At 35.1% G+C, this 13,504-nt stretch overlaps 1 protein-coding gene and 1 long non-coding RNA gene across 3 annotated transcripts in view; one reads left to right on the top strand and one right to left on the bottom strand.

Moving 5' to 3' along the window:
• Positions 1-12,067, top strand: part of HSPA4L (heat shock protein family A (Hsp70) member 4 like) — a 51,344-nt gene extending 39,277 nt beyond the window's left edge. For both annotated transcript variants that reach the window (XM_058721419.1, XM_058721418.1), the window contains exons 16-20: positions 2,013-2,138; positions 2,431-2,538; positions 4,684-4,803; positions 8,451-8,612; positions 10,783-12,067. In XM_058721419.1, the coding sequence (XP_058577402.1) occupies positions 2,013-2,138; positions 2,431-2,538; positions 4,684-4,803; positions 8,451-8,612; positions 10,783-10,974 (708 nt within the window). In that variant the 3' untranslated portion in view covers positions 10,975-12,067. The remainder of the gene's footprint in view (positions 1-2,012; positions 2,139-2,430; positions 2,539-4,683; positions 4,804-8,450; positions 8,613-10,782) is intronic.
• Positions 1-13,504, bottom strand: part of LOC131507092 (uncharacterized) — a 70,106-nt gene that overhangs the window by 9,395 nt on the left and 47,207 nt on the right. The gene's annotated exons all lie outside the window — the stretch shown is intronic.

Here is a 13,504-nt window from a genome sequence, read left to right as displayed (position 1 = left end):
TTAGAGAGGTTCAGTGACCTTCCTGTGATCTCAAAGCTCATAAATGGGGAGCCAAGGAATTGAACCCTAGTATGTACCATGACATAGACTATGTCTGGTTTTTAAAATAGCTTTATTTTTTTTATGTGCATGTATTTTTGACAGAGACAGAGCATGAGCTCTGGAGGGGCAGAGAGAGAGGGAGACACAGAATCTGAAACAGGCTCCAGGTTCTGAGCTGTCAGCACAGAGCCCAATGCAGGGCTCAAACTCATCCTGAGATCATGACCTGAGCCGAAGTCGGACGGACGCTCAACCAACTGAGCCACCCAGGCACCCTCAAGATAGCTTTATTGAGATATAATTCATATACCATACAATTCACTCATTTAAAGTGTACAATTCAGTGACTTGGTATATTACACATTACTAATCTTTTAAACTGATAAAATATGCCATTTCGACTAAGTGCACAACAATTCAGTGGCATTAATTACATTCATAATTTCATGTAACCATCACCACTGTCTATTTCCAAAACTTTTTCATAACCCCAGTGTGTCTGTAATCATTAATAACTCACTATTCTTCCCTATTCCTCATCCCCCGGTAAACTCTATCTACTTTCTGTCTCTGTGACCTTGCCTATTCTAGAAAACTCCTATGAATGTAATCATACAATATTTCCTTTTGTGTCTGGTTTAGTGCACTTAGCATGTTTTCACAGTTCATCCATGTTGTAACATGAATTAGAACTTTATTCCTTTTTATAATAGAATAATTTTTCATTATTTATATATATATTTCATTTATCCATTCATCTGTTAGTCGACAGCTGAGTTTCCACCTTTTGGGCTCTTGTGAATAATGCTGCAGGGAACACTGGCATAAAAATAACTGTTTTGAGTTCCTGTTTTCAATTCCTTTGGTTTTATACCTAGGAGTGAAATTGCTGTGTCATATTGTAATTCTTTATTTAGCTTCTTGAGGAACCACCACACTTTTACAAAACAACTGCAGCATTTTACTTTCCCAACAGCAATGTACAAGGGTTTAAAATTCTTCACATCCTCACCAACACTATCCATGTCTTTGATTTATAATCATTCCAGTAGGTGTAAAGGGGTTTTGGTTTGCATTTCCCTAATGCATTTTTTTTTTAATTGAAGTCTAGTTGATACACAGTGCTACTTTAGGTTCAGGCGTACAGCATAGTGATTAAACCAGTCTATACATCATGGTATCCTCATCACAAGTGTAGCTATCACCTGTCACTGTACACTATTACTATGCCATTGACTATATTCTGTGTTGTACCTTTTATCCCCGTGACTTACTCATTCCATAACTTGAAGCATGTATCTCTACTCCCTTTCACTGATTTTGCCCATCTCCCCACTTCTCTCCCCTCTGGCAGCCGTCAGTTAGATGGGTCTGTTTCTGCTCTTTATTCATTTGTTTTGTTTTTTAGATTCCACATGTAAGTGAAATCATACAGTATTTGACTTGTTTCGTTTAGTATAATACACTCTAGGTCCATTTATGTTGTTGCACATGGCAAGATTTCATACTTTTTATTGCTGAGTAATACTCCATTACACACACACACACACACACACACACCCCACATCTTACATCTTATTTATCCATTCATCTATCAATGGACACTTGGGTTGTTTCTATCTTGGTTATTGTAAATAATGCTGCAATAAACATAGGGGTGCATACATCTTTTTGAATTCATGTATTTGTTTTCTTTAGCTAAATACCCAATAATGGAATTATTGAATCATATAGTTCTATTTTTAATTTTTTGAGGAATCTCCATACTGGTTCCCACAGTGATTACACCAATTTACATTCCCACCCACACTGCACAAGGGTTCCTTTTTCTCCACACTTGTTATTTCTTGTCTTTTTGATTCTAGCCATTTTGATTGATGTAAGGTGATGATCTTATTATGGTTTTGATATGCATTTCCCTGATGACTCTTGTGCATATTCTTAATAGCTAATCTGAACATTTTGAATAGGGGAAGATGATAATGCAAGATAAATTAGAGAAAGAAAGAAATGATGCTAAGAATGCTGTTGAAGAATATGTATATGATTTTAGAGACAAGCTGGGCACAGTCTATGAAAAATTCATCACTCAAGAAGTAAGTCTAAATTACATAATTTTTTATTAGAACTATTTGTTTGACAGTGTTAATATGAATTATGTTAACAAACATACCAAATGTGTTACTGTTGTCAATCCCCTTGAGCCACATTTAGGAATGATTCTTAGTTATGTCTCCTAATTGCAGAAGTATGGTGAAAAACATGTTAATGAATAAAAAGGCAGAGAAATCTGAAATTTAATCTTTTATACTTGAGAAATAGTCTGTCCTTCTTTGATAACTTCTAAGGAGAGCATTTTCAGTCAGTGTCTCTTCAATGTATAACTAGGACTTGAATAAACTGTCTACAATATTGGAAGATACAGAAAATTGGCTTTATGAAGAAGGAGAGGACCAACCTAAACAAATTTATGTGGATAAGCTTCAAGAACTAAAGGTAAATTTTTTAACGTCCGTGTTAATTTTGAATAGAACATTGTTTTCCTAAAAATTGTGATGTAAAAGCACATCGTCTATTTTTAATAAATACATTAGAAAATACTAAGGTATGTGTAAGAAGAAATGTTCTCTAATCTTAAAAGCAATTTTAGAGGTCAGTAATGCTATATGATAACTGAAATTAAATAATATATAATCATATTTATTCAGACACTCAGATATAAATATGTAGCAGATGGCTGGAATGTGACCACTTTTACATTAGGCATTTTTTTCTGAAATGTTATTAAGAAGTGATTTGTGAACCTGATCCCTTCTTATCCATTGGAGGATACACCCTTTCTCTGCTTCTCCCCCCTTCGCTGTGCCGTGATTTTGAGGAGTATACGCTGCCTTTTTGTATTTTCACATTGCAACTGATGTGGACACCTGGCCAGTGAAGAAATTCCAGTTTCTTTCACAAAGAAATATGGAGATGTGGCAACCAGGTCTCCTTTTTCTAGGTCAATGGTATGATTTTAAGAAACTATCACTATTACTCCTTTCTTTCTGCTTGCCTACCCTACCCTGAAAAAAATACTTTTAAATTCAGATTACAAGGATTACAGGAACTTTTCTTCTTAGTGTGCATCATAGCAGTACTTTAATGTTCACATGAATTGCCATGGGCTTTTATTGAAGTGCAGACTATGATTTGGTATATATGAGGTGGTGGGCCCATGATACTGCATTGCTAACAAGCTTCTAAGAGGTTCTGATGCTGCTGGTCCCTGAGCCATTCTGAGTAGCAAGGGAAATACATAGATGATATTGATAGGGTTCCTAGGATATGGGAAAAGGCAGCCCTTTAGGACTGGGTGAGCAGAGTATAAGAGAAGTTACTTAAAAGCAAAAGCAAGTATCTTGCAAAAGTTATAACTGTCTTCATGCCAGTAAACTACTTTCAAACAGAATAATTAGCAACCAGGAAAGCTGATCTTATAGCAAAACTAGGCTTTATCACATTTTAGCTTGGTGGTGGTGTTACTCCCCATCTCCCTAAAAGAATGTATGTATTTTGGGTAGTAGGAACAGCCAGGCAGCTGAAGTCAGTAGAAACAACTAAAAAGCCCAGCAGCTCTCAAAAAGGATTATTTCACCCCAAATATATAAGTAACCATAGAAATGAATGTTGTACAAGTTTTCACAGGCCTTAGTATTTGGGGGGGGGGGGGTGGCTTTTAAGTTGGCAGTACTTGGTCCTTTTTCAGAAACATTTACAGTAAAATGTATGATGTAAATAGACTAAATGCAATATGTTGTCCTGGAACAGAAAATTATGAAATCCACTTAAAGTCTGGAGTTCAGTTAATGGTAATGTACCAGTGTTGGTCTCTTAGTTTTGACAACTGTATATACTGTGGTAATACAAGATATGTAAGAAGTTAACATAAGAGGAAAGCAGTGAGAAGTACTTGATGCTCTATTATTTCCTTTGTAACTTCTCTGAAAATCTAAAATTATTCTAAAATAAGCTGATTTTTTTTTAAGTACATAAACTATCTACAAGAAAATAGGTATTCATTCTTCTAATGCATCCCTTTCCTCAAAATTCCGGAGGCTGTTTTAACATTCCAGGCACTTGGGGCAAGGGGCCAAAGGTTTGTTTTTTGGTTTTGTTTTTTTAAGTGCTATACTTCCAGATCCAGGATTTCCATCTAATTAACAAACATAAATAATATTCAAAAGATAATATTGAATATCTGGAAATACTAGTAATCATGTTGCTTACAGAGTTATAATAGAAGTATTTGCGACCTGTGTCACATAAATTCTGCATGCGATAATGTCTTTATGGCTAATAGGTTTGGAAATTTTCAACACAACTTTGAAGGAATTAAAAGTGTTGCCTTTGGATTTGACAGGAATGAAGAAGTGGTAATCTTAATAAATGAAAGACATAAATCATTAGGCATCCCTGTAGGATTGCATAAGGAAATAATCACTGGAATTTATTTTCATGTAAGGGAAATAGAGAAGCCATGTTTTGATCTGGCCAGCTTTCTTTCCTATTCATCATCATGTAAGGGTCCAATAAAACTTGTCTTCTGTTAAAAGTCATTTTCGGTTAATAACTTTTTCTTTCAAAAATTTTTCTTAATAGAAATATGGCCAGCCTATTCAGATGAGGTACATGGAACATGAAGAGAGACCAAAAGCTTTAAACGACTTGGGAAAAAAGATTCAACTTGTCATGAAAGTGATAGAAGCATACAGAAACAAGGTATTAAAGTCACAGGGCAAGCTGCTGCTGATGGCATGTGTTTTATAGTACATGGTAGGATGGGGAAATAAGTTCTCAGCCACAAAGCTGTAGCAGTCGTTACTGCCAAATTCCGGAGACCTTGTACTCTAAACTTACTATTTTTTTAAACATTTGTTTATTTTGAGAGAGAGAGAGTGGGGAGAGAGGGAGAGGAAATCCCAAGCAGGCTCCACTCTGTCAGTGCAGAGCCCTATGTGGGTCTCAATCCCATGAACCATGAGATCATGACCTGAGCCGAAACCAAGAGTCAGATGCTCAACCAACTGAGCTACCCAGGCACCCCTATCTTTTTATTGGAAAATTACTGTAAAGGGTACTAATATATTTAAAATACAGTGTAGTTATGCTGCTTTAATCTCTTTAAATTACCTAAAACCCACACTTCAATCCAGTGACTAAATCTATCATTTTCTTCTTAGAGATTTCATTATTGATACAATGAAAGAGAATTTTTCTTGGAACTTTTTTTATTATAGGCCTCTTGGAGACTGGACAGTGCTAGATTTTATTTTGTTCTTTTGCTTTTGGTTGCTCTCTGTCTTCCAGTCTATGAGACATTTGTGATCTCCTGTACCCTTTATTCTTTTAGATGCACACCCAAATCTATATACCCTTAACCTGCTGACTGTTTTTAAGCTTCAAATATTTAGTTTCAGCCAAAAGGAAATATCATTTATATAATAGTAAGATATGACAAAATTAGGCTTACCATTTTTTCCTCTAAACTTGAGGTTAGCAGGCTTTTTTAAAAATGAACAAATAGTGAATATATTAGGTTTTACAGGCTAACTATTCAGATCTGCCATTGAAGTGCAAAAGCATCCATATACAGTACATAAATGAATGGGTATGGCTGTGTTTCAAAATAACTTTATTTAAAAACGCAGGGGGAAAAAAACGGCAAGTAACAGGTTAGATTTGGCCTGCAGGACAGGTTTGCTCGCCCTTACTTTGAATAAATATTCACTATAATTTCCCCAGTTTTTATCATGGGAGTTAAAACTGCATCAGTAAGCAGGAGAGGGTAGCACCAGATTCAGGCAGGTTATCTTAATAACTTATGTTTACCAAACAGTGAATTTTAAACACTTTTCATGGATTATCTCTTTAATCTCACAAGGATATATCATAAGAAAACTGCAGTGCTTAAGCAATTTGTCAAGGATTACACTGGTAGTAAATGATGCAGTTAGGATTAAAACTTGAACAGTCTGAAGTTAACATACAAACTCCTATCACCTATGCTACTTTGTACTACACAATGTGTAAAAAGAGGTTGCTTGCTTTACAAAATAGATTTGTAAATTTTGTAACATAAGATTACAATCCAGCCAACCAGAAAGAAGAATCCAGGCACTGATTGTGAATGTGTCCACCGCTGTCAGTGTCCAAAATGTCCATACACGTACAAAGAATAGAAGGATAATGGAAAGGTAAGACGGAAGCAGACAAATAAAAACACCAAGAATATTTCAAATATGGCATTGGACATCCACATAACAATACATGGCCCCATGTTCCCCAGGCTTTAGCAGTCTTGAGTATGCAGGTTTAAGATACTAAAGCAAGACGAGACTTCACCTACATTCAGGGATTTTGAATTTTTCTTATGTGCTGTCTTCAGTTCAAGATGCTGGAACTACAAGCATCAAACAAAACATTGAACCTGTTTCTAATATGCTTTGGTAGGGAAAGGTAAACAGTAAATAAGTTACTTCAAAGGAGTCAGATACAGGGGCACCTGGGTGGCTCAGTCAGTTAAATGTCCGACTTCAGCTCAGGTTATGATCTTGCAGTCTGTGAGTTCGAGCCTGCATCGGGCTCAGTGCTGACAGCTGATAGCTGACAGCCTGGAGTGTACTTTAAATTCTGTGTGTGTGTCTCTCTCTCTGTCTCTCTCCACTCACACTCTCTCTCAAAAATGAATAAAAAAAATTTTTTTAAGTAGATAGGGATAAGGGACTATTGAAAAAGTAAGGAACCACCAAAGGTGGAGGAGATTTGTGAGAAGGGCAGACTAATAAGATGATATACTGTTAGGAGAGAACTGAAGGGAGGGCTCAAGGTGTAAGATAACTGTAAGGGAAAAGTTGTAGAAAAAGGGAGAGCAAGTTACAAAACCTCAAGGGGAAAATGTGTTGAAGGAACAGCAAAGAGGCCAGTGTGGCTTAAAACAATGGGAATGGGATTAGAACCTAGTGCCTAGTAGGCTATCATAAAAGTTTGGCTTTGAGATATGAAACCATTGATTGGAGGGTTTTTTTTTTTTAATGTTTATTCATTTTTGAAAGAGAAAGCATGAAGAAGGGAGGGGCAAAGAGAAAAGGGTACAGAGGATCCAAAGCGGGCTCTGTGCTGACAGCAGAGAGCCTGATGCAGAGCCTCAAATTCATGAACCATCAGATCATGACCTGAGCCAAATTTGAACACTCAACCAACTAAGCCACCCAGGTGCCCCCCATTGGAGGTTTTTGAACATACAAGTAACAGGATATGATTCATTTTTTAAAGGATGTGGAAACAGACTCCTTTAGACATTATTAGAATAACAAGGAATGATAGAGGCTTGAATCTTGCATATTGAAGGGGGAAAGTAGTAGTCAGATGTTTGCACATTGTAAGATTTGGTGATAGATTTTATGTAAATGTGACAGAGGAGTCAAAAATGACTCCAAGGATACGGCCTGGAAGGATGAAGTTGCCATTTACTGAGATGGGGAAAACTGGGAGGAGTAGGTGGGGGTGTAATCAGGATTTTGAAACATAGGTGGTCATTTCATTCTTTATAAATGGAAATTCAGGTTGGAAGTTGGATATAGAGTTGGGAATTCAGGGAAGAGGCTCAGGCTAGATATCTTTTTAAAACATGCATGTGAAGGGATGAATGGGAAGGAATATAAGATGTGATCCATGAAATAGGGAATTCAGAAAAATGTGGGGACCCAGAAATTGGGTCTTCTACAAGCAGAAGAAGAATACGTGATGAAGCTTTATAGTTGTAAAACACAACATCCCCATTCTCCCAGTTCTTTGGCTTTGGAGTACTCTTTCATTCCCTTTCTCTTTATTTTCCGTGTCCCATCTATAGTCCATCAGGAGATCCTCTTTCTGTTGCATTGCCATTTCTTTCTCATGATTACCATCCTAAACCCTGACTTCTTAGATTACTTTCTGTATGTGGTAGCTGTAGTTGTGTTTTTCAGACAAAATTTTACTTTGTACTTCTCTTTATCAAGAACTGTTGTTCTGTTATATACTGAGAATTTTCTGTCTAGCTTGCACTATGCCTTTATTCCCCTACTTCTCTTTATTCCCTAACAACTGAATTCCATGCAGCTTCTTTCTTGACTAAGTACTTTTCCCTTGAATATTCTGCACTAGTCATTTTTTAAAAAAACCTGACTTCTTCAGAAAGACTTTCCTTTTAAAAACACACATTGATATTTTTCTTTCTCCCAGTCTCTTCAGTTTTGTGTAATTTGTATCTGGCTTCTTCACATGGGTATGTGGGAGGTATACGTTCAATAAGAGTCTAAATCTTTTAAACGGAAATTATTGTTGCTTATGGAAATATTTTCTATTAAGTAAAAGCCTTTTTTTAATAGGATGAAAGATATGATCATTTAGATCCAGCTGAAGTGGAAAAAGTTGAAAAATATATCAGTGAAGCCATGAATTGGCTGAATAGTAAGATGAATGCACAGAACAAACTAAGTCTCACTCAAGATCCTGTGGTGAAAGTCTCCGAAATAGTTGCAAAGTCAAAGGTAAGTAACTATGAAACTTTCTTTTTAATGGGTTCAAGCCATTAAACATTTTTTTTTCTTATTTTAGAGAGCACACACTAGCAGGGGAGAGGGGCAGAAGGAGAGAGAGAGAGAGAAACAATCTTAAGCGGGTTCCACACTTAGCACAGAGCCCAGTGTGGGCCTCGATCCCACATCCCTGGGATGATGCCTGAGCCAAAATCAAGAGTCAGACGCTCAACCGACTGAGCCACTCAGGCACCCCAAGCCATTAAACGCTTTTATTGGGAGCCATACTTTAAGCAATAATCAGCTTGCAAAAGAACTTAGAAAAACAAATTTAAGGCTAAATTTTAATTTAAAAAAAAAAAAAAAGATTTCTAGGTGGGACATCTCTGTTTCTTGATTTAGTCACAGGCTGTGTTTTTAAATTTTAAGTTTACTACACAGTGAAATAAAGCAATGTGACAACTTCTTACTGTTACATATGTCAGACTTTTCTAGACTGGATGAGACTTCTAAATATCCATTATAAAACTTTGCAGTGTAGGTTTTTGACATCATTTGAAATCTCTAAAATTCTATGGTAAAATCTTATTTCTGAGATAAACTTTCCAGCCTAAAAAACATTACTAGTGAAAATATCAAAGATTATCATAGAAAACACCGTGAAAAATATTGAGATGAACTTTACAATAAAACTAGCATTTAAGTAGAAAAATGATTAAAGACGTCAGAGAAGCAATTGACAAAAGAAAACATACATAACTCATCCTACTAACTCTCCTTTACCCATCTTTTCTTTTCACTGGTCATGGTTGTGTGTTTACATTCATAATCTTTGCACAAGTTGTCAAGGGTGTGAAGAAACGGATGTTTTCCCTGAGCAGCTTGGTTGAATTTGTTTCATTCTTTTTGTATCAGTATATGTGTAGAAATTTAAAGGAAGTATACGTACCTTTAACCCAGAAATCATAATTCTAGGAATTCATCCTAAATTGATCATTACACAAGTATAGGAAGATAACCTTCCTGGTAAATTAGCAAAAAGCTGAAAGACACAAATACCTGTAAGAAACTAGGTAAATGGAAGCATCTGTACAACACTTTGCAACCATTACATGATTTTAGATATGAAGATGAGTACAACGTATATCTTTTAGATATAAAGATTTAGATATAAAGATTTTATATTTAGGTATAAAGATGAGTACAACATACTGAGTGAAAAGTTACCTCACTATATAAATTAGCACGTTTTTTAAAGAAAATATTTTTTTTTTATTCAAATCAAAGTGTTTTCCTTTTGAGAAAGTTTTGCAACAAAGTTATAATAATTTACTCCTAATCAGATGAAATATAGAGTGTGATAAGAGCAGTTTGCCACTACAACACTCCCCCAGTGGGGTGCCTGGATGGCTCCGTTCAGTTAAGCGTCCAACTTCAGCTCATGTCATGATCTCACAGTTTGTGAGTTTGGGCCCCACGTTGGGCTCTGTGCTGACAGCTCAGATCCTGGAGCCTGCTTCGGATTCTGTATCTCCCCCTCTCTCTGCTCCTCCCATGCTCATGCTCTGTCTCTCAATAATAAATAAACATTTACAAAACAAAACATTCCCCCAAGATGTTAGTCCCTGTCTTTCCTTCCCTCTCCCAATCCCTGTGACACTGGTCTTGAAAGATTTTAATGGTCTTTTATTTCTGTGTTAAAAAGAAATAAGGGCAGAGAAAATACATTGTATTTATTTTAAATTATTAAGTTGCATTTACATTCATGACTTATTTTCCTTCAACATAGTTCTATAATTCCACTTATTAAAGCTGTTTTTGTGTAAATATCAGTTTATGAAATAGGTGTTATTTGACAGAATTCTCATAACAGAGCATCAGGCGTAATTTAAAGGAATAAATTAAAAATTATTTCTTCCTAAGTAAACTATATTTAAATTATGAAGAACCAGTTTTTAGGGAGATTATATACAAAGAGTATTATTATTAAAGATTGAAGAGTTCTCTGTCAGCACTAACAAGCACTAACCCAGAAGTAAGTGCTTCATTGAAGTATTTGAAGAAACTTGGTTATCTGAGCTAACATAAATTCAGGAATGTCACATTAATGTGGAATTTAGAACGTTAATAGTAACTTACTCTGTAGTAATTTTAATATAATCACTTCTCTTCATGTCTTTAGGAACTGGATAATTTTTGTAACCCCATCATTTACAAGCCCAAACCAAAAGTAGAGGTTGCTGAAGACAAAACAAAAGCTAACAGTGAACACAATGGACCAACGGATGGACAGAGTGGGACTGAAACTAAACCAGATATGACAAAAGACAGCTCCCAGCATCCTAAATCTTCTGGAGAGATGGAAGTGGACTAAGTCTTAATTTTACCTTCACATAATTCAGACAGTGCAAGCAATCACCAAGGTCCATTCTTCCTTTTACATGTGGTACACACAACATACGTTCAGTTCTTAACCACATTTTGTCATTTGTTTTTTGGAGTAGTTTTGAAAAGTGTTTTATATTGAGTGCACTTCTGTTCATTTCCATTGCTGCTTATGTGAAGCTTTAGCTGAGAATAGATTTATAAGTCAGTTTAAGCTTTCCTAGTATATGTTATATCAAATATGCGAGACTGATATATAGTTGGCAACAATCTACCTTATTTAAAGCTTCTACTTGGATAAACCTCAGCTCCTGTATTTAGGAGAGGATACTGTTTTGCACTATTGCAGAAGCATAGATTTAATTGCATCATCATTTTGAAAAACATTGAAATTGATGTGGTTTAAAGCCACTGAGGCACTGACTTTTTTCTAGTTATTGTAGTTATAATTTAAATATTAAAACAGATAATCTTATTGGTGTGCCATGAGAACTCCAAAGTGCTGTCATCATAAATGAACTAAATCACATGTTGAAAGGGAAAACACACAATTTTTATGTTAAGGTGACACCAGCAGTTTGCATCTTTTATTAGTAATGTGGATTGATGTTTCCTCAGAGTAATTCAGTGTCATTTTCACTTGAAACTTCTGATCTATTTGTCCTGAAGACCAGCTGCTGCTAATGTAATACTAGCCTACCTAAAGATGAGGCATTTTTGATGAAAATACCTTCATGTTAAGGGGCAAATGCTATTGACCGACTCAGATGTTCATGTGTGATGTTGATAGCCTTGTTTCAGTTTTAATAGTTGTTTTGTTTTTCTTGACTTTGTTAATATCTGAACACAGGGTTGGGAGAAATGGCACAATGTACTGCATTATATACATTTATCACTGATTTACATAATGTTAAGAAATAGATAAACACTTAAATAAGCGGTAATACTTGAAGTACTTATACCGTAAGTCTTAGGAAATAATGCTTGTAATAAACTTAACTATGTTACACATATCAACAGGCATAGAATGTTACATAAGTGTAATATGATATGATGTGATTAAATTATAGTTCCTGCTGTTACATTACCTGTTCAGATCTTGGCTCCAGTTTTGGTGCTTCTTATATATATTATATGGGACAAGGGACTGTGAAATTATGATATTTTAAGACTTAATCAGTGCTTCATCACCAGACTTGTTCACGTTGTTCAGTTCTGTCCAGAGGCTTGAAACCATTTAAGTATGGGAGCAGTCTGAAATGACTTTTCAGACCTATGAGAGGCATAGACCATGCATGGCACATGTGTTTCATGCCAATCAACTAGATTAATAACCTAAGTTAAAATTTTGAAAGGCTCACTTTTTCCCAAAGCTAAAACCTTTATATTAAGATGAATTAATAATGACTTTCTTACATAGTAAAAATTGAGAGTTTAATATCTTTAGGGATAGTCATTATTTCTCACAAATAGTTCTCTTAAGAGAGATTTTGTTTCTACAATGTAGTCTGTACTGAAAGGGGAGCATATGGAGCAGTGCATTTTGCAGGGATTTTTATTCATCCTTTTTGAGGGAGATGTCCCTTTTTTGCATTAAAAAAATCATATAGACCCAATATATTTTTAATGTCTTCTAGTCTTTAAACTTCTCCTTGTCTTAATACTCTTAAAGTGAACTAATTATATCCACTAGTAATTAAATACTTTCTTTTTAAAGCATCAGTTGGTTTTCATTTATAGGTTGAATATATAGGTTCATTTCAGGAAGAGCATCAAGGTTATGAAGGAGTATTTCAACAGCACACAGGGAGTTCGTAGCTCTTTCTTGAGTTAACAAGAAAATCTCCACCCACTTCGTTAGGAGCTATATAACTCCAAAACTTGTGAACAAATGTGTAAATAACCCTTTCTGCATCTGAACTGTCTAATATATCTGACATCTTCCCTTCCTTCTTAAATCGGTTTATGGAGTTCTGTGTTTTAGATCTATAACATTCTAATTCTTACATTTATATAACACTTCACTTGATAAGTTAAATACATCCAAAGATAAGATGTATGCTTTCCTACTCATCCAACTTAAATGATATTTTCAAAAGCTGCTTAACCTTATGATGTAGTTGTTTACTGAATATAAAGAAAAATATGTTCTCCTTAACAGTTTGGGGTAGAAGGTATGGCTCAGTTTAATCTGCATGGAAATATATGCAGTACTAGACAAAAAAATTTTTTTTCAAAATAAAAAGCCACTATTTTAGAAGTTATTTTAGAAAAGACATAGAAAATTAGAATGTTTTCCTATAATCAAATATGAACTAAGTATGTAGAAAATAGGATGATTAAAATACACTTTTACTCTATGAAAAAGTATAAATCACTTGGTTTCCAAATCCACCTCCTGATAGCCAATCATACTGTGATTATAAAAACAAAGATTGCTTAAATAACAAAGTTATTTAACACAAAGTTTGTGATGCTTTAATTCCTTTAGCAGTATACAGAATTCTTAAGTTTAAAAC

Source organism: Neofelis nebulosa, chromosome 3 (assembly GCF_028018385.1).
Source record: "Neofelis nebulosa isolate mNeoNeb1 chromosome 3, mNeoNeb1.pri, whole genome shotgun sequence".
Taxonomy (NCBI): domain Eukaryota; kingdom Metazoa; phylum Chordata; class Mammalia; order Carnivora; family Felidae; genus Neofelis; species Neofelis nebulosa.
This window is presented reverse-complemented; position numbering and strand designations above follow the sequence as displayed.